General features: G+C 30.4%; 2 protein-coding genes and 1 long non-coding RNA gene across 4 annotated transcripts; 1 reads left to right on the forward strand and 2 right to left on the reverse strand.

The window, feature by feature from the left end:
• The first annotated feature begins 923 nt into the window (after window positions 1-923).
• LOC126734797 (28S ribosomal protein S18a, mitochondrial) lies at window positions 924-11,250 on the forward strand. Its single transcript, XM_050438537.1, has 3 exons — window positions 924-1,236; window positions 10,750-11,010; window positions 11,076-11,250. Exons 1-3 carry the CDS (start codon window positions 1,134-1,136, stop codon window positions 11,180-11,182), a joined length of 471 nt encoding a protein of 156 aa, XP_050294494.1. The 5' UTR covers window positions 924-1,133; the 3' UTR covers window positions 11,183-11,250.
• On the reverse strand, window positions 11,155-19,154 carry LOC126734790 (dimethyladenosine transferase 2, mitochondrial-like). 2 transcript variants are annotated; one of them, XM_050438527.1, is made up of 7 exons: window positions 18,538-19,154; window positions 13,495-13,639; window positions 13,297-13,436; window positions 13,077-13,229; window positions 11,723-11,868; window positions 11,533-11,661; window positions 11,155-11,479 (listed from the first exon to the last, which is right to left on the reverse strand). In XM_050438527.1, the coding sequence occupies exons 1-7, from the start codon at window positions 18,997-18,999 to the stop codon at window positions 11,359-11,361; spliced, it is 1,296 nt and encodes a 431-aa protein (XP_050294484.1). In that variant the 5' UTR covers window positions 19,000-19,154; the 3' UTR covers window positions 11,155-11,358. The 2 variants fall into 2 exon arrangements, 1 of the variants encoding a protein (XP_050294484.1); XR_007660176.1 differs by having other exon boundaries at window positions 11,465-11,479; window positions 11,727-11,868.
• LOC126734799 (uncharacterized) lies at window positions 15,126-18,522 on the reverse strand. Its single transcript, XR_007660179.1, has 3 exons — window positions 18,005-18,522; window positions 17,336-17,655; window positions 15,126-17,280 (listed from the first exon to the last, which is right to left on the reverse strand). It is a non-coding gene; the product is annotated as an uncharacterized LOC126734799 (long non-coding RNA).
• Window positions 19,155-20,882: the final 1,728 nt, after the last annotated feature.

A 20,882-nucleotide genomic window follows, 5' to 3' on the forward strand; every position in this document is an offset into this window, starting at 1 on the left:
TAATTTGTTAAGTAAATACAAGCAAAAATTTAAATGAATATCATGTTTTTCATGATATTAGGATTTATAAGATTCAAGATTATCAGAATGATAAAACAAATATTTTAAAGTGCACGCATCTATTCCAAGTTGATTGAAACTTTGTCTCATTATAGGTGAGGATTACTTTCTTTCATAAATTTTAACGAAATTCTTAAAGAATTACCAGAAAAATGAGAAAAATCACAGATCTAACGCAACTATCTTAAATTCTTACCTATATGTAACTTTCTACTTTGTATTTTTGTAAACATAACCTCTCAAAAACTTTAATTGTTTTGTTTCCCTACAGTTGGCACAATTAAAATTTGTCAGAGTGACCAACATCGAAAGGACACAATCACGCAAAATGGCGGCCCCCTAGTAGTGGTCATTTACTTTTCATTGAATTGGCAGTCCAGGTATATTTATAAGTTCGTGTTCTTCACTCATAAATAATGAAATATTATATATTGTATTATATAAAAATCAAAGTTCAAAAATTAACAAAGGTGCTTTAATTTTAAAATGCCTTAAATGCATATCCTTATAAAATATAACTTTGCAGGACTATATTGTCAATGGTTCTGGGAAGGTTTCTTAATTTTAAAAATATTAAATAAAGAGCATTATTTTTGGCAAATCAACTAAATGTAACTGGTTCGTTTTTGTAATAATCTCCCAAAAACTTTAATTGTTTTGTTTCCCTACAATTGGCACCACTGAAATTTGTCAGAGTGACCTACATCAAAAGGACACAATAAAGCAAAAAGCTCCTAGTCCTAGTAGTGGTCATTTATTTTTCCATGGATTGGCAGTCCAGGTGTATTTAGCAGTTCATGCGATTTTGCAAATGTTATTGTTTGCAGCGATAGTTACGTCAAGATTTCAAATCTTTTCACAATTTCAGTCTCTTATTGTTGCTACATTGGTTTAGCCAGTCTCTCGGTCTTACGATAAAAGTGAGAAGAATGAAACTCGTTCTAACCAACAAATCTTAGTAAGAAAGAAAATTAATTCAAAATATTTTTCCTAAAGTGAACAGGGGTTCTGGCAATTGCATTGCAGTAGAGCCATCAATAAATTAACAAGACAAAGTGAACAGGGAACCAAAAATGAATTTGTGTAGAAATTTGCTTAAAAGCGTTTTCCCGAAAGCAGTAGCACGTATAGAATCGAGGAACGTATCGGTGTCTTCTGCGCTGAGAATCAAGGAAGGTAGAACAATATTTTGAATAATTAAAGCTTAAATATTACTATATACCGACCTATTAAACTATGTACTATTTCTATCACTTCTACAGCAAATTCTTTATATAGACTACAAATGTCTACATCTGTTACATATTAAAGGAATTATTTCCTAGATCTTGTAGAAAATGATTAGTTTCTAAAGGGTATGTGATCAATAACCACCATATACATCATAATTTTAGACCCTAAGTTATTTTTTGTTGCTCTAACAAAATGTATCAAAAACTAGGGAAACTAGTAGTTTGTAGGTAATCTTGATTTAAGCAAACAAAAAGGCAACACAACATACATTGCATTTTCAACAACAAAAGAATATCATTGTTTTTTGCTTGCTTAAATTCAAAATAGTTTACCTGTATAATATTTCAAGTCATACCGAAAATTGAAAACTGATGTGCTAACTGCCCTCCAATAAAATTGTTTTAGTTGCATGTTTCTAAGAAACTAATTAACATAACCCAACTTTATTATACAATTTTAAAGTTATGATGCTGGTCGGGTGGGAGATGATTGCATCAAAAAGACAAAGGTCGAGGATAGGAAGAATGGGAAAAGCAGTGTATAATTATGAAATAAAATAATAATATAAATAATTAAAATAAACAAAATATTAATTAATAAATTTAGTTTAACAAGTTTTAGAAGTCTTTTAAAAAGAATTACTCCTAAAAGGAATAGGAAGATTTTTGTACTGTTCCTCTTGATGAATAGGTAGTCTCTATAGTAGGATTACTTATTTCTATAACTTAGCTTACCATCCAAATATTTTAGAAATCTTAATAAAACTTTTGACCCTAGATTATTTTTTGTAACATATAAAAATCAAATTAAAACATGCTTTATTGTCATAAAATATAAAATATTTGCACACAAAGCTATCTGCTAGATGAAGAACTTTCAACACAAAGGGTAACTATAGTGATTAAAAAGAACCTAAATCTAAAAAGTAATAAGTTGCAAATAGTAATAAAATGCAAAAAGAAGAAGATAACAAAATGCAATCTATCCAATAAAAAAGCCAAACATAAAATCACAGTAGGTATTTAAAGTTATTACCAGAAACAAATACAAAATTACATGCAATAGAATGCAGTTCAAGAAACTAATTAGTCACATGTAAACTGTACAAAACTGTCTGTTTCTGATTTTAAGAGAATCTGTGCCAAGACAAGAAAGAAGAGATGTCATGAATGGTTTTGCGATAAATGCAGAGAAATCAGTGTTAGGTGTTGTGTATCTCTTGATTTGCAAAAAGTTGGTCGACCTATTCAGCCATCAAAAATATCTACTAAGGCTATTCAAAATTCTGTATCCTCCCTTGCTTCAGCTTGTAATAGTTAGTTAAAATAGTTCTGACTCTCAGTCTCTGCTGGAGATGTCACTATCCGATTCCTTTTAAATATGGATATAGGACTAACTTAGGGACTCAAAATTCAAAATAAGTCAGTTAACAAACAAACTATTGATATGGGAGAAGTAGCATTATTAATTTGACAAATTTTTAATGCTCTCTCAGCAAAACCATATGCTGACTGATCTAGTCCCGGAAATGCAACAATTAAAATCTTTAGTCATGTACAAAGAAGAAATTCTGCAGTTACAAGATGAGATTGACCTATTACAAAAATCTATCCATGATCGTCCCAATAATCCCATAACAAATTCCCGGAAACATGGTGCAGGTGATGTTATTTCTGAAATCCAGGATTGCAACTCTAGGTCAAGGAATGCATTATTTTTTAACATTCTGGAAAGCAGTGCAGTGGATTCCAGGGCGAGAATTGATCACAACAGGAAAAAGATTGAAGACTGTTTTACCAAAATAAATGTACAGTGCCACAATTTCAAAGCATTTCATTTGGGTAGGCATTCTAATAATAAAATAAGAGTTCTCAAAGTTACTCTCTTTAATCTAGCTATTGTATCACTATGTTTAAAAAATAGAAGTCTTTTAAACAAGTCTGAAATATGTATAAAAGCACATTTAAATGTTTTGGAGCACCATGTAATTAAAAAGGCATGTGAAAAGCTTGAAGTCAGGTTTGTGACTGAGGAAAACTTGTGTGTCCATTATAGTAATGGGATGTCAAGGGTCTTGAAGAATAATAGCCATAAAAGAGGAAAGCAGTCAAAAAACTAAATATTTATTTTAACAAGGATGGTGTTCGCACAAAAATTACTAAATTGCAATGTAGTGTTAATTTTTGCGTTTATGATATTTTAATAATGTCCTGATTTGTGCTGAATTGGGATTTCAAGACTAACGTCTTTAGGGATGATCGTAATCTGACTATAAAAGTCAACTATCAACAAACTATCAACTCATGTTGAAAATACTCTGAAGTAGAAATTTGGGTTTGTGTATAGATGTACAGCTTTTAACTAAAAAGAAGTTATGTGAGAATGAAGCTTTTATATGCAAGCAGACACCTTTTAAATTTCAAAACCAGAAAAAAAATTGTGTGAGTCACTTATTATATCTATTTATTTGTATTGTTATTATCCATCCTTACATGTTGTAAATAAAAAACGGATACAAATACGTTCAGAATACATGCTGTAGATTTGTTTATAAATTAAGAAAAATTGGTCATGTCTCAGAAAATATAAAAGAGTTGGGTTGGCTTAAATGTGATAACTGGTATAATTTTAACTTCTACTTAATTTTAACTTTTGACTCTATTTTCTAGAAAACTAAATATGTGTCAACAACCAGTATATTGTTTAAAAAACTAATTTATAGGAAGGATGTGCATAATCGCTTTTTACGAGATAAAAATTATTTAACAATGCCACAACATATAATTTCTTTTTTTAAAAAGAGCTTCAGTTATAATTGTGTTATATAATAATTTACCTCTTCAATTTAAGGTATGCAATACTAGTTATTTAAGGTCTAAGTACAAGCGGTATTTATTAGATGTGCAGTAGATTTTTAGGACTTTTTTAGTGACAGATATATTGTATGCATATATGTACTGCATTGTTATATTGTTATGTTTGGTTAAAACTGTTTTATTCTCAGTGTTATCATTAAAAAGCATTGGCATTTCTCTGTTAACATTTAAAGATGGTGAACTTAATATCCGGCGAATTGGTTCAGTGGAAGAATGGCCAGGAGGCTAAACTTCGCCAGTTGCGCTATTTTTGTGTATATGATCTGAGTCTACATTTTGATATGTTTTTGCATTGTATGTACAAAGAAATACTTAAATAAAGGCGTTATTTATTTATTATTTATTTATAAAAGAAGAAGGGAAGGCCAGAGGTGGCGTTAAACAATTCTTCTGTTGAACATCTATTTGTGCAAATATCCTATTGTGGTTTATATTCCACCGGCGTCGCCTATATCTGTCTATGAAGGTTTTACTCAGACTATGCTCGAGGTAGACTGTGTTTGATACAACTGATGTTAACAAGTGTGTTAACTATTTTTACAGTGTTCTCTACTATGCTCTTGAATGTTTGTCCCATTTAAGCATTATAAATCATCTTAAGTTTCCTCCCTGGTTCAGTCGTGAATTACAAAAATCATAGGGAAAAAACAGCTCAGAAAAAATATAAAACTTCAAAACTTGAAGTAGACTATGTAGTATTTTTCACTTTAAGAAGTAGGTGTAAGATTATAATTGCTATAAATCCTATATTGCTAAAATGAATCATGATCCTATCCCAATAGTATGCAGCTGAATGACAGATTTGCTGAAGGCGGTCAGGATTTGTTTGCCCGTAATTTTTCAGCAACAACAAAAAACATGAAGGTACAGTTCCCAATTATAATTTTGGTTATAATCTTGATTTTAATTCTATTAACATCTCACTGATGTTTTCAAAGCGATTGCCGGCCAGCAAAATATTCTCATGCAGCTGATGGCATACTATGTAAAAAATTGTGTGTTCTCTAACCAAACCCCTTCATTATCTGTTTTGCCTTGTTTGATTCGTGTTGTTTTACAGACTACTGGAAAAGTTTCTTGAGTCTCATATATGAGTGGCGATAGAAATGACATTGCCAACTACAGGGGTGTAAGCACTCAATCTGAAATACCCAAAATCATTGACAGCCTTTTTGCCAGAGAGCGCTCATGCGTAGTCAGAACAACAGCAGTACTTGCTGGATGCTTTTGAGAACCAAGGTGGACAGTTTTTACACTGAATCTAAAAGGCATTTGATAGAGTGAGCTATTCAGAAGTTCCGTGCGATGGACTATCGAAGACTATCGCCCAGACGATAGTCTTTTGAAGTGGATGGGTGGATTTTTGTCGAATCGTATTTAATTGGTGCGTATAAATAACATCATTTCTGAAGAAATTCAAGACTTTTCCGGTGTACCTTAGGGCTCTCACATAGAGCCTATTTTATTCATTCGGTTTATTAATGACCTTTGTTGCGTTATACAAAAAGTCATTCAAAATCTGCTACTGCTGTTAGAGACTTGGGTGTATTACTGGATAGAAAATTGACATTTGTGCCTCTTTATGATGAGATTACTATTATGAGGTATACATTATTTTAGTTTTTTTTTGTGCGTGGTAAATTGTCTGTCTTTTGTGTCAAGATGCTCTCCTATTCAATTGTTCGTTCTGAGCTTTAATATACCTCGCTTCTATTCTAATCATGTGGAAGGAATTAAAGCTGTTCAAAAAGCATTTCTTAATTTCTTCTTATCCTAGCCTTCAAGGCTCGCATTATTATATTTAATATAATATAATATGATATATTTAACATCGATAGTCTTATAGCAAGGAGGAATTGTTCAGGTTTACTCAAATTTTATAACATATTAATGGATTTATTCCTTGATATTTTGGAAATATACCATTCAATGTCAATATTAATAATAGATGTTAGACTCCTGCTATATTTCGTTTGCTTTTCCATCATGCTAATTGCGGTTTCTTTTCTCCAATTACCAGAATAATGATGAGAGCATTTAATGAGCTTAATTTTCACCCCTATGTAGACTCTGTTAATTCATTTAAATTAAGACTTAAAAAACTAAGTGCTGAAATTATCTATAGGGTTATGTTTTACGTATTTACGCTTTTCTTCAGTACTTCGTAATTTAAACAATTTTACTAAACATGCTATGATACGCGAGAAAAATGCTTATTTTCGCAACTTATTTAAAACTTTTGGAGAGCCCTTTTGGGATACAGTTAAAAAGTTAAATATTATGCAAAGAAAAAATAATTACAACATACCTGCCGCATTATCTGAAGCAAATGTACTCAATGACTTCTTTGCTACTTCTAATAAATTGAATGACACTACTTGCAAAGAAAAAAATTCCTTTTATCAAAATAACAAAGCTCTCAATTTCCCCAATTCACTAAATTTTAATCTTATGAATGAGACCACTTTAAAAGATATTTTAGCATCAATTGGTACTAATTCAGTAGGTCATGATGGAATAGCAATAAGAGATGTTATTACTTGTTTTCCATTCTGTAGCAAAGCGCTTCTCAATATTATTAATTCCTGTATCTTAGAAAATCAATTTATAATTATATGAATAATTATGAAAATGAACATATGAATAATTATGAAAAATATGAATGAAATGAAAAATATTGTATTCATAACTACAACAATATGCAGATGATTCTCAGATTTATACATCGTCCTCATTAACTACTCTTTCATATACAGAATTTTAAAGTCGGGAAACCTAAAAAAACTTTTCAATGGACATGAACTCAACCATAATACCAGATGGTTTAATATTTCTAGAGTTCCTCAACATACAACAGCAGCTTTTCAAAACTTATTTAGTTACGTTGAAATTTGCCTCATTTTGTTAAAGATTATTCTTAAGTATAAGAAATCCCTAAGAAAAATGCTTATGCAGTCACAGTATGGTGCCTAATAAATTAATATGTATTGAGATGAATGTCAATTGGATTTTTTTCCGTCTCTTTTTATTCAGGTTGTGTCATATTCATGTAGCTGTACTGGGTCAAGCCTACACTTACATCTTCGTTTCGCATTTAACAAGAGATACCTGTATCATATTTATATTCATATACCGGGTGACACAGAAAAAAGGGAACACTTAATAACATATTTACTTTTCAAGATAAAAAAATGCAATTTGCTATATCTATTGTTTTCCATCACTTCCGGTTTAATAGGAAGAGACACTGACTTTCTTATTTTAAATGGGACACTTGGTATATTATTACGTATTTCGAAAGAAAATGATATTCTGAAAACAATGATACTCTATTTGCAACTTTTTATTTTATACTCATAGAAAAAATCTTTTTTTTTTAAACTTTAAAATAGGGGGCCATGAATGCGTTGAAAGTTTTAGTTTTTAATCAATCAAAAATGTATCGACCGATTTAAAAAATAAAATTATATCAAATTATTGGGAAACAGAAACCGCATTTCAAAAGTGGTTGTTCCCAATAATGTGCTATTTAAAAAAATTAAGTAAATGCCAAAATTAATGGTTTGGACATTTTAAATAGGCGTGTAAACGATTTAAGTCATAAAATGCAATGAAAACTATTTTTCCGTGATTACTTGATTAAAAATTAAAATTTTCACTGTAATCATAGCACCCTATTTTAAAAATGTGTTTTTTTCTATGAATATAAAACAAAAGGTAGCAAATATAGTATCATTATTTTTAGAATATTATTTTCTATCGAAATACGTAATAATATACCAAGGGTTTCATTTTAAATAAGGAAGTTAGTGTCACTTCCTGTTAAACCGGAAGTGTTGGAAAACAATAGAATATGTCATAATATGCTCCTATAACTATTCTATCGATATACCAAATTTCATGTGTTTATCTTGAAAAGTAAAAAGGTTATTAAGTGTTCCCTTTTTTCTGTGTCACCCGGTATATTGAATGTGTTTCCTCTCCTGCACTTCCCTGATTCAGTCGCTGCCTACCCCAGCCCTGTGTACATAAATATAAATAAATTATTTTTTTTTAATTTAATAATTTTTCAAGCTTTCATTATTAGAATGTATTAAAAAAAAGTTTTTTGTTTTCTATCCTATTTTATTTCCTTAAAATTCCCATCACTTGAAAGTGCCTCTTGCAGAGGTACTTTTGAGAAACGGTTTTTATAATCGAGATGCATTCCCATTTGCTAAATTCACTTACATTATAAGTACAATTGTTTTGTAATTTTTGATATTGGCAAATAAACGTTTTGAATTTTTGCTATAGTTTTGTTTATTTTCATTATATTTTTGTAAATTGACTCTGCCGTTGAAATAAGTAAATAAATGAACAAAACAAGACCAAAGGTTGCACACATGGTTTAATTCCCAGTCTGATCAAAATAATCAGTAAGACTATAAAATGTTAAGGAGTGATACAACAGATCTTTTGAAGCAAATCAAAGTTTGTGCAGACTTTATATTGGGAGAAGATTTGAACATTGAAGTTTCATCTGGTATTAGAGGACTTTCTAGATTCATCACTGGTAAGATGCAATTTGTATTTTTTATAAATTAAGCACATTGTTTCCAATATAAACAAACAGCATAACATAAGGTCATTTAAATCCCTAAAGAAAGGCCTACAGGTTTCTCTAGGCGATTTACAACAAAGATCCCTAATTGCTCTTTTCTGTAAAAGAAAGACAGAATTGAAAAGACATTGGCTGCAACAACCCCAAAAAGTAATTCCATAGCGCAAGTAGCTTTTAAGAAGAAAATGATACACTGATTTAGAAGCTTTAGATCCAAGTTCATCTGCAACAATCCTAACGGCATAACACCCACAAGCCAGTTTCTGTCCAAAAGTTAGAATGTGGTCATGGAATCGCCTTGAAAATTCCAAGTAATTTATTGAAGTTGTTTATTTCCAGTTCTTTGCCCTGTATATTTATCTGATCGGTGCAAACAAACTTAAATGCCAATAATTTAGTTTTCTTAATGTTTATAGACAGGAGACTAGAACGACACTAGTGCTGCTTATCCCTACTTAAATTCTCCGCTACAATGTCCTCTATGAGTCTATAGAATAATGGTGTCATCTGTAAAAATTGTGAAACGACCGCTTGTATCAAGAGATGCAAGGTCATTAATATAGAGAAGAAATAAAATAGGGCCAAACATGGAACCCTGGTTATCATAAAGCATACAAAATATCTGATAATAATTATCAGCTTACTGAATTTAAAAGGATATATGTTGCAAAAATTTCACATAGCTAATGTCCAAAATAGCATATCTACCAATCTTGCATTATTTTTCTTAATGTAACGTGACAGTGCAGTCGAGAACATTTTCAAAGAGTTTATTCCAGTGATAATATAAAATGATATTGAAATGATTTTCTGTTATTTGACCCAGATGATCATAACTATATGATATCAAATACAGGCCTTAAATCATTGTGGAGTTTACTGAATGAGAGATGAATGAAAATGAGAGTATGCTAGTAAAAATATGCAAGTAAAAGCAAAAAAGTAAATATTTAATTGCATCTTAAGACATCATGTTACACAGTTGCTTTCTGCTGAAGAAAGAAAAAATGCCATAATAATAGAGTTTTATTAGGGAGTAAAATTTTAAGACAATTTTTTTAAATTTCTCCAAGTTTTGGATGGCGTAATCAACATTAGATAGACATGAATATGGGAAAAAACATACATATACAGAACATTTGTTTTCCCCTCATGGAACATCCTATTAATTATAAGATGATTAAACAGCCACTTTTTAAGCTTATAAGTAACTTTTTATTAACAGAATTAGATCTGAGTTGTGGGATCCATCAAAGGGAAAACTGAAGAACCATAATATTAGATCACTAGAGGGCTGTCTAATCCGTCCAAACACGTTCCATCAAGTTCTAGAAAATGTTCGGAATGACACATTATGATGTCTAGTAAACCAGCACATTTACTAGACAGGTATGTGCCATTTATATGCAAACAAATGGCACATACTATGTGTGACATGGTCTCATCTGCCATTTGTATGGAATACCACTACATTGTTCAGCTTGTTTTTTCAATGATTTCGAATTATTGAAAAAAAAAGTTATAGGTTTGGCCAGATCATAGTAGGAACATGATTCATTTATCTATGTAATAAATATGGTTGAATAATCTGGTCTTCCCAGTTCCTCAATAAGCTGGTGCACAAAAAGTTAGTACCATTATTGTCTTAGGTGTTATTTTTATGCATAATTTGAATGGCATTGCTAATTCTGAGTATTCCCATATAATGAATCACTAAGTTTATCTTCATGAATTTAATTCAGGGTTTGATCAAAAATTCCATTTTAGACTTCTAAGATTGTTTAATTTAGAGAGTAAAAGATAATAATAATATATAAATATACCAATATGTCCTAAAACGATTTTTTGAAAAAACAATTAGAATTTTAATGCTTTATGAACCATAAAATATTTGTGATATTCAAAAATTGTTTTTTCCGTGTAACAAGTACTTTGCCTTCAACAAAAACAATTATTTATGTTAAATACTTTTTGTAGTACGAACCATAGAGAAAGATAATACACTAATCATATATGGCGAAGAACTGCCTTCCCCTCGAGAGCCGTACCTCCTAAAAAACCCTCATACTACCAAATGTGCTGTATGTGCATCGGGGCTTGACATTAAGCATACCGATGTGCTTATTCTTAGTCAGTTTGTAAGGTCAGATGGATGCATGCTTCCTAAAAGAATAACAAGGCTATGCAATAAAGCACAAAAAAGGATAGGTACTTTGGTTACAATGGCACAGAAAGCAGGTAAGACTTTTTAGTTAAGAGTAGTTTAGTCAAAGCTTAAGTGTAAGTCTACCAAACTCTTTTAGGTTTAATGCCCAATTTGGCACCTTCCTGGAGCAAAAAGGACCCTAAGAGAAGATATCAGTGGAAGAAGTACAATAAATATTTTGATGAAACAACAATAAAATCTTAATTTATTAAATGTTTTAGTTTGTACGAAAAGAAATATATTTAGAACAAAGAATAAACGTATAAATAACATTCATTAGAAAAATCTTATTTTTACAATCACAAACAATTGAATGGACTTGCTAGAACTCATGAGTAAAAAATTGATAAGGAAATCAGGAGAAAACAGCTTACTTTTCACTATTTATGTTTCGTATTATACTCGTGTAAATCAGAGTCTATAGTCTCACTTTTCACCAGTTCCTGTTCAACCATATCCATAAATGGACTACTATCAAAGTGTTCATGGGCAGCTAATTCTCTGAAAAACATATTATCAGAAAATTATGTAAAAATTTAACATAATCAACTCACTTATAAAGACTTATGAGTTGTTTGGGAGTCAACTCTTTAAACTTTGTAAAAATGTTTATGTCTTCAAAATAGTCTTCATGGGGCAATTTTGGAACAATAAGGCTTTGACCGCTATTTGGTATATATTTTCTGAAATGAAAATATATTAAATTTACTGGTATGTTACTGGTATTCAAAAAACATTACTTACTCACAGGTGCTAATAATGGAACCAGACCCTCTAGCATATAAAAACGATATAAAAGAATAGTAAGGCAGAAAATGATCTGCCGTTATTGGAAAATCTTTTTTCATTGTCATTCTCATCAAACATACTTCCTCAAAATTTGACGGATCCTAAAAATGTCGGATTTAAGTACAATAGATGAAAGATAATTCGAATAATTTAAGCAAAATATCTGCTACACCGTAAAAAATAGTAAAGCCATTTGAAAACGCTACCTATACATTAATATAGACATTATACATTACTATAAACGTTGCCTATACATTATATACATAGAAAAAAGTTATGAGGGAAAACTGTAATAATAACACACAGAAAGAAAAAGTGCAGTGGCGGCTTGCGGTCATTTATTTGGGAGGTGTAAATTCTTCATCTCAACTGAATTCATATAAAAAGAAAATAAACACGACGTACTCAATGCCAAAGGTACACATTTTATAAATAATAATTAAATAATTAAAAGAACAGTTTTGTGATTAATCATAATAAGTACTGCAAAGTAAATTTAAAAAAAAAACGGATATACATATTCAATATGAGTAGTTTATGTAGAGTTCATTATTTACCTCAATTTACAAAACTCCTATTTTATTTCTGTACTTTTGAATTGTTAGTAAGATAAAACAAGAAATCTGAACTGAAGGTTAATTTGTTTTAAAGACTCTTGAAATAATTTAGAATTGCTGGGAACATTATTTACATTGTTCTGTTACATTGTCTTATGATGACGACCAATTTCAAGAGATCATTGACAACTGTGAAAGCAACAAATCTAGAATATTATGTTTGCTGCTTGCTTCAGAATCATTTTACTCTGAACTAATCCGGAAAATACTTCTCAGTTTCTAGTGTACATATTATATAAATATTCTAATAAAAACTTTATCCTAGCTACCACACAACTTTTGATGCACTTTCAGCTGATTCGCTTTTTATAGTTGGTTTATTTTGAGAATATTATTTAATTGGATATCTAGAGCCATAAAAAAATTCAAACAAAAACTAATTATATGGAAATAAAAGAAAAACTAAAATAAATAAATAACAAATGGCATTCAAATTTTTGTAACTCTAAATATAAGTTGTATATCTGCAAATTTGCAGAGCTGGAGATACTTAATTTGAATCTATACTATCACCATTTAGTTACAAAGAAGTCTTCAAATATTTGTAGGTTGTTTATAATACTGGACCTTTAAGCTGGTACCTATATGATATTCAATTTAACCAAAATGTTTATTTATTCCTTAATTAACTTTTTTTTCTTAAAAACCCTTTAAGAATAAAGACAATAAGGAATTTGTAAATGTAGGATTACCTTTTTCCCTCGACTTTTCTTTGAATGGTTTTGCCATGGAAGGAAATATTTCCTAGGATATTTGTCTATTAATTCCATATCAAAAAATGTTTGCAACAGTGTTGATACAGCCTTGTACTGGCGATAAACATTATCCGAGGTAGCTGTATAAATCTAGGTAACAAAAATTTGCAAATTTTGTTAATAATATGTTTCATTGATTTAATTTTTAAATACTCACTTGCCATTGATTTAAAGGTGTTATCAAGAAAAGATCAATTCTTCCATAAGTAATTGGCTCCCTTTGTAAAATTAGACACCTTATAAGGTATTTTAAAAATGTATTATTGGTTAATGTACCAACTAGAGTTATTGCAGGCTCTGGAATGTACACAAATCTTTAAAACAAACTCTAATCAATGCTCTGCTTCAAAATTACCATCTCTCCAAGTCCTCATTGATATCCCCTCTATCATTTCAGAAACTGTGGAGCTACAATTTAACCTATCTATTGAGGCATGTTTCCTAAGTGAGAAAAAATCCTTAGGGTATAAAATTACTCGATCTTCATTTTTAAAGCTTTCCTAAAAAAATTATATTAAGTAAGAAAATTATATATTATGAAAACTGATATTAAAATCTTTTGTGTTTTTGTTCAGAATAATTAGTATTTACTTATCTACCTATCTACATAAAGTGAACATGGGACACATAGACCGCAAAGAGTGTGATATTTACCATATCTAAACTTAGAAATATGCTGGCAATGTCATAAATATTTTTCCAAAAATTTGGCTTGGAATACATTGATTTCTTATTTTAATGATTGTCTTGTAAGTGGTATGGATACAACTTGCACCTATTTAGAATTTAAAAAAAGGACAAACATTTAAAATTAAACAGGATCTAGAAAAATTAAAGTAATAACTATATATATTTAAAAAATTTTATTTGAAAAAAGTTAAATTGATTATTTATTAGATCAATACAAAGTTAATCGGAATCCATTTTTTGGAGGACACAGGCAAATATTTTAATGTTATTATAATGTTTAATGCTTATCTAACTCTTCTTTACAGCTATGGCTTTTGTTTCTTCATTGTGTGCTGCTTTGTAGCTTTATTCATGTGCAACTCAAGAACAGGGCAATAGTGCAACATGCAATGATAATTTTTTTTTTCTTAAATGTAAGAATAATTTAAAATGAATTATTAATTCTGTTATATTAAATAATAATATAAGTGAGCATAAAAAGTCAATTTTAATATTAAAAAAAGGAATTAAAATTAATGAAAAAAAATTTACAGGCCATTTTAATTTTTGTTCTACTGTATTTGTAATTTTTTAATTTATATGATAATCTACTATGCTAGTTGCTTGGTAATTTTTTGCTTTGTTATTTTCTAATAATTTTATTGCCAAATAAAGAGTTATTAGGTTAGTGGTTATTGAATTTTGAAATATTGAAATTGCCTTTTACTTAAGGAGTTTCTAAGATTTTTGAATTTGATTTTTTTGACTTTTTATAAAGTATGTAATATAATTCATATAATCACATATTGTAGAAAAGTTACAAGTCCCAGAGATATTCAGTTTCTGTAAAGGTATTATTGATTTTTAATTTAGAACCCAAAGGATTTTAAAATTAAAATGTTCAATCACTTCAAAAACAAAGTAAGGATGACTTGTGTTTTTAAACTAATATTTCAAGATCTGTATTCTATAATAAATAAGTGATCATATCGACACCTCATAGGCCAAATGGCGTAATCCACAAAAGTTATATTTTACAGGAGGTCAAAAAACTTAATAAATCTTTGATTATAATTATTTTATTATAATCAAAGATTATAATAATTAATATAAATTTTTTTTGCTAATTTTGTTAAGAAAAAGTTTTATAAAGCAAATCCTAATAAAACTAATATTAATAAATAAAAAATTAACAACATTAAAAAAAAATGCGGGTTACATTATTTGGCTTATCAAAAAGTTAAGAACATTATTGTTATAAACTCTTTATCGGGGGGGGATACGCTTTTTGGTTGTAATGAAAATAATAACGTCCTCTAAATAAAAAACTTTTATTTTATAATTTTTTTACTTAAGTAAATTTTACTTAATACTTAAGTAAAAAATACCTGCGCAAATACAAAAAAAAACTTTAAATTTTTTTTGTAGATTTCTGCAATAGCTGTTGTTGTAATTCTTTAAGGGGTATCTCATCATCACTAAGTTCATCTTCTTCATCAGTTTCTGATAAAACGTCTGGTAGATCAGAGCTGGGTTTTAGATTTATATATTCGGTGTGGTACATCCCTGGTATTATTGCCTTTTTAACAAGGTTTTCTAGATCCTTAAATTTCTGTTCCGAAACTGAAAGTTTACTTTGGTATAATTGAGATGGCTTTACTTGTTTGGAGTGCCTTGTGAGTTGATTCTTTTTTGGTACAGTTAGTAACTGGTGCTCTTCAGTTTCCTGAAATATGTAGAAGAGTTTTATTTGATCACAGTCTTTGGCAAACATAACTTCGAATACTTTTAAATTTAATCTGTTTTCCTGAATCAGTTTTCTTGAGCAATTCAGGGTAAATATTTTTCTGAAATGTTTTAAAGTTTTAAAACTCGAAAATACAAGCTTTATAACTTCGTATGGCTTTGCGTTTCATGCATTACGAATAATAGTAGGCCATTCCGATGGAGCCCAAATTGTCTTTCTTTTTATAGCCGTTTCTATAGAAGGATGGACAGAATCAACAGGCATATAGGTGTGACCTGGTAAACGAAAGGGATATTTGTTGAATATTAACTGAAACAGATCTAATAAACCAAGCAATGCAACTTAACAGTTGGTGACTTTTATTCTGCCCTGGACAAGAGTCACAAAACAAGGCCACTTCCGTTATAATTTTTCGAGCATCCACTCGTTGAAGATACATCTCCATTATTGTGCAAATTTCATTCGCTCCTCTCTTACCATCCTCTTCACCCCAAAGAAAACAATAAACGTTTTTAGTGCCGGACTCATAAAACGTTTCATTATAGAAGGAATATTTTCGCGAATAATAGAGGAGCATACTGTCTCCATGGGGAGTATTGAGAACTTTTTGTAAGTCGAAGCTAGCGCATACAAAATTTAGATTGGTTTTGGCTCGTTGTTGTTCTTTAAGATGGAGTTTATAAGAGTTTTCTTTTTCTCGTAAATGCAAAGTAAGTGCATCATTGTTGGTTTCTCCTTTTGCTTGGGACTCACAAAACGAGCATTTGTCTTTTTTAGGCAGATGGAATCCTATATTATGTTTTCTTTTAAAAAAATCTCTAAAGAATTTTTCTTTAACCGATTGTTGATCACTTTCTGAGCAGTTCTGTTTATAGATTTTATACAAACTGGCTACATTTTTAAACTCTTGTGGTAAGTAACGTTTTGTAGTTTTTCCCCGACAACATCATAAATATAATTAAGAACAACATAAATAATCAACAACGTTACTAGGAGTTTTATTTTTGGGTTCAAACTTACCGCGGCCCTCAGGTTTTGGAGTATTCATATCAGTTTTATTTTCATCCAAATACATTAGTCTTCTTTGAGAAACACAAAAAGTAGCCAACAAAAATTGCTGACATACTTGTTTCTGTTCACCATTTAGCGGTAAATAGTAGGCCTTTGAACATTTTCGGCGGCTTTCTTCACCAGTAGCACCATAGCGGCGCTTTATTGGAACCCTTTTAACGCATTATAACATAAAATTTTTCTGTTCCTCTTCACTTGTAAAACCGTAGAAATTATTAAATATTGCCTGTCTTTAATCTTCTGTAAAAATTGTGGCACATTTATATTGGCATTTTTTGTTTTGGCAAGGATTTTCTTTTATTTGTTTCTCTCTTACTACTTTTTTATTTCGTTGTAGATATTGGTTTCCTGAAAGACGCAGCTTTTTTTGTATATCTCTAAAACTACCCGTGTTCTTCTTTTTAACACCAGCTTCATCAACTATTTCTTCTTCTACTACCAGTGTGGGAATCTGCTGAGTATGGGCTTCAATGATGTCTGCCAACCCATTTTGATCGATATTATTGCCCGATATTTCTGGTTCCTCTTCAGAGTTAATCTTCTCCTGAATTTGAAAATGAAAATCATTTGGAATAGACTCTATGTGTGGTTCAGTTGTAAAAATTACATATTCACAGGCAATGTCAGGTAATGCGTCTGTGGATGGAATAAAATCTAAAATTTTAGAATTAATTGAAAATAGCATTAAGCCAATAAAAAAAACGACTACCAGAAATTATTTTATCAGCTAGTATTTCACAACTTCCGGCTTCTTTTATGTTGTTTGTCAAAATATCTGTTAGTTCTTGATCAGGTGTCATACAGTAAAATGGTTCTACTGGAGTAAGCTGATGCAAAATATATTTGTTTATGTCACTGTCTTCAACATTTTCATGTGCTTCTTGCTCTTTTTAAATGGCATCTGAATCTACTAAAGAAGCGAAACTTTGAGTTGCCTCCTGGATGGTGTCATCCTCAATTGTTATATTCCTCTCCAAAGCAAGAACTAAAATTTTTTTACTTCAAGAGCTTGACGTCATTATTATGGCCCTAAAAAGTTAAACAATTTCATATTATTCAATTTTTTACTTTAAAACAACCTAAATATGCTCCCTTGCAATATTCTATTATTTATCTCTACTATCTATGCAAGCAACTATTATCCTAACCCAACTTTATAATATTTCACTTTTTAGTGAAAAAATGTCCTTTTACACTAAATAGTAGTAATTAATATACGCATTTTAGTGCTATTATAATACTTACTTAAATGCCTTTTATTAGAGATAATAAAAAATCAACTCACAAGGAAAGGTTTCAATCAACCTGTGAATTGATTTTACCGGCATCGTCCGAATACTGGCCTATTTATAATATCATAATATTATTATCAACTTACCTTATGATAATTATTGACAAATTCACTCTTTTATTATAAATTAGTCTGGCACTTTTTTAGAAAAATTGAAAATATCAGCAAAACAACAAACACAGATCACTCCTTGAGTTCTTACGCTAATATACATGTGAGCAGGTGTGGGTTACATTATATGGCTCCTGACAATTATGCACATTTTTTTTTACCTTATTTTTGAATATGGCTTACTGCATTTGGTCTTGTTCATGTTAGGTCCATCATTTAAGAAATAGGGTTACACTTGGGGGGATACATCAACTGGCCACTCTTTAAAACAGTTACTCCAAACTTGGAGATTTTATGTTTTTCAGTTTTTTTTATAATTTAGTTTTTCTTGTGGGTTATATCATTTGGCCAGCTAATGTATTTTTTGGAGAAGAATCGAGATATGTACTTAACTAACTTAATTTCGGCTATTTTGTGAGTTACACCATTTGGCCTATGAGGTGTCGATATGAATGATACTTTCATCACTAACATATTTAATAATATTGACACTATTAATTATTTCTTACATTTAGATATTGCTGAAATTCTGGTAAACTTTCATATATCCTTATTGGTGAGGAAACTCCTTCATTCAATAATGCTTTCGTAATCAAGCCAAACCCAGCATTACTTTCTCCAATAAAAGTGACACCTTGGATTCTTTGTTTTATATGTCTTGCTACTGATGTTGCAATCTTGGGGCACACTAAATATATATGCTCAGGACTTTTGTAAGGTCTTGTTTCTAAGACTTTTTTTGGGACCCATCTTTTTAAATGTTGGAAATCTGGGTGTTGTTCAAAGAACGCATTAATTTCTCTTACATGTCGCGTCAGTCTCGCTGTGCTTGGTTGATTGACTTCACTGTTCTCCTCAAAATCTGGATTGTCGGGGTTTAACTCCGAATTAGCAAATGATGTACTCCATAGACGACAGTTTTTGAATGTTTTTAACTGACGTAATTTATAAAAGTAACTATTTACAGCCATCTAATTTAAATATCTATATCAATTATTTCAGTTTGTGTACACTTCAACCTAATAATTAGCAACAAATTACAAAAAAAAAATAACTTTTTATATGTACATTATTATTATTACATATGTGTTTGTTTTTATTTACATTTTGTTGATTTTGAATTTTAAGGTTAACGTCATATAGTAAATAATGGCGCGTATATTTTTGAACGGGACGCGCATGAAGTACGCCTAGTGACACTTAGGCCCGATTCACACTATGATTCCGATCACGTTCGCTCTCGGTCCGGTAAAATATTATCTAATAAAAAACAATGATTCCATTCACACAATCCGTCCCACTCAGGTTTCGGTACAGTCACCGTCCAGCACCGATCCAGTTTGACGAATATTTTGCTGAAGCGTGATTGAACTTGTCGCGACTTGTATCGATAGTGGGGATGGATTTGCGTTCTCGGTTCAGTCTTTCGAAGTGTTCAACCTGTGAAGGTAGTCCGCAGTTTTGCAATGGTTGAGAAATTTTGGACTTTTGAAAAAGGTAAGTAATTGTATACAATATTTATTATTATGATTGTTGAAATTTTATTCGAATGCAGAATAACTAAAAAATATTTAGAATATAAAATTATACAGAATATAAAATAAAAAAAATTAATATAATTAATTTTAGTTGAATGAGGAATTTATTAATTCTTATTTTTCAGATGAAATGCTTATATGCCAGGGCAGTTAGCTCAAAAAATGGCCTTTAGGAGAAGTTTTTGCAATCAAGCTGAATTTTTCACAGATGGTAGTACCCATCAATAGTACTTTGTAAAAAAAAGTTACACCTTCTAGGAGGCTTGCTTTTTCCGCCATGTTGAATTAAAGATGGCGGCTGGTACTATTTTTTTTAAATATCGTAACTTTCTTATTTATTAACCGATTTTTGTCAAGTAAAAAACATTATATTTGCTTCTTACTAAAGAATGAAATAAAAATATAAAACTATTTTGACAGGTTATATTTCAAAAAAAGTTTTAAAAAAAATTTACACTTTTCTTTTATCATCTTATTTTACAGGCTCAAAATTTTTCTCCAAAAATTGAGGTGGCAAAAAACTACAGCAAAATACAAAGTAAGTAATAGGAAAACTTAAACTGTACGATAAATAAATTATCGACTTTTTGCCGCACCGCCCCTGCCGGCGCAGCGCGGTGCCGCCCAATCTATTATATTGAACTAGTGAAAAGTAAGCCAGGAATGTATGACTTGCAGTCACATTACTACAGTGACAATAATTATAAAAACAGGCGTAGGACGAAATTGAGAAAACACTAGAATTAACTGGTAAGTCAAACAATAATCATTAATAATATAATAAAAAATAGAATATGTCTTGTCTACCACATAATACGCTCTGCTTGTCATGGCACTGCACCTATCGGAGAATTGAAATTTTTTTTTTAATTTCTCTAGTTTCAAATGCTTTAGTCTATGCATTTCCGCCTTGTCTTCTCAAGTTTTGTACACAATTAGTATTAGTACAGGTTGAAACATTTTCATTATTTATAGTTCTGCTGTTGCTAATAATATTATGCAAGATACAAGTAGTCAAGACAGTCAAAGTTGCATTTTTAGGGTTGGCTATCAATCTTCTCTGGTAAATACGAAACGTTTGCGATAAAATACCAAAGGCACATTCAACTATCGCACTTTTTCCTCGACATAGACGATAATTGAAGATTCTCTTTTCATTGTCTTCTACATTTTTCAAACCTGGATAAGGCCGCATTAAATATTGTTCAATGGAAATGCTTCATCTCCCAAAATAACATACGGAGCTAATATTTCTGTTCCTGGTAGTGGAGAGTCTTCGGGAATACTCATCGTCCCATTTTCTAATCCTTTTCCGA

The sequence above is a fragment of the Anthonomus grandis genome, chromosome 4 (assembly GCF_022605725.1).
Source record: "Anthonomus grandis grandis chromosome 4, icAntGran1.3, whole genome shotgun sequence".
NCBI classification, from domain to species: Eukaryota; Metazoa; Arthropoda; class Insecta; order Coleoptera; family Curculionidae; genus Anthonomus; species Anthonomus grandis.

Bases quoted from the DNA above. Each gene is read 5' to 3' on its own strand.
- LOC126734797 (XM_050438537.1), top strand. From the start codon at position 1,134: ATGAATTTGTGTAGAAATTTGCTTAAAAGCGTTTTCCCGAAAGCAGTA. The intron at 1,237-10,749 runs GTAGAACAATAT...TACTTTTTGTAG, and splicing joins TGCGCTGAGAATCAAGGAAG to TACGAACCATAGAGAAAGAT. The intron at 11,011-11,075 runs GTAAGACTTTTT...AAACTCTTTTAG, and splicing joins TACAATGGCACAGAAAGCAG to GTTTAATGCCCAATTTGGCA.
- LOC126734790 (XM_050438527.1), bottom strand. From the start codon at position 18,999: ATGGCTGTAAATAGTTACTTTTATAAATTACGTCAGTTAAAAACATTC. The intron at 13,640-18,537 runs GTAAGAAATAAT...TAATTTTTTTAG, and splicing joins AATTTCAGCAATATCTAAAT to GAAAGCTTTAAAAATGAAGA. The intron at 11,480-11,532 runs GTGAGTTGATTA...TATGTTTTTCAG, and splicing joins CAACTCATAAGTCTTTATAA to AGAATTAGCTGCCCATGAAC.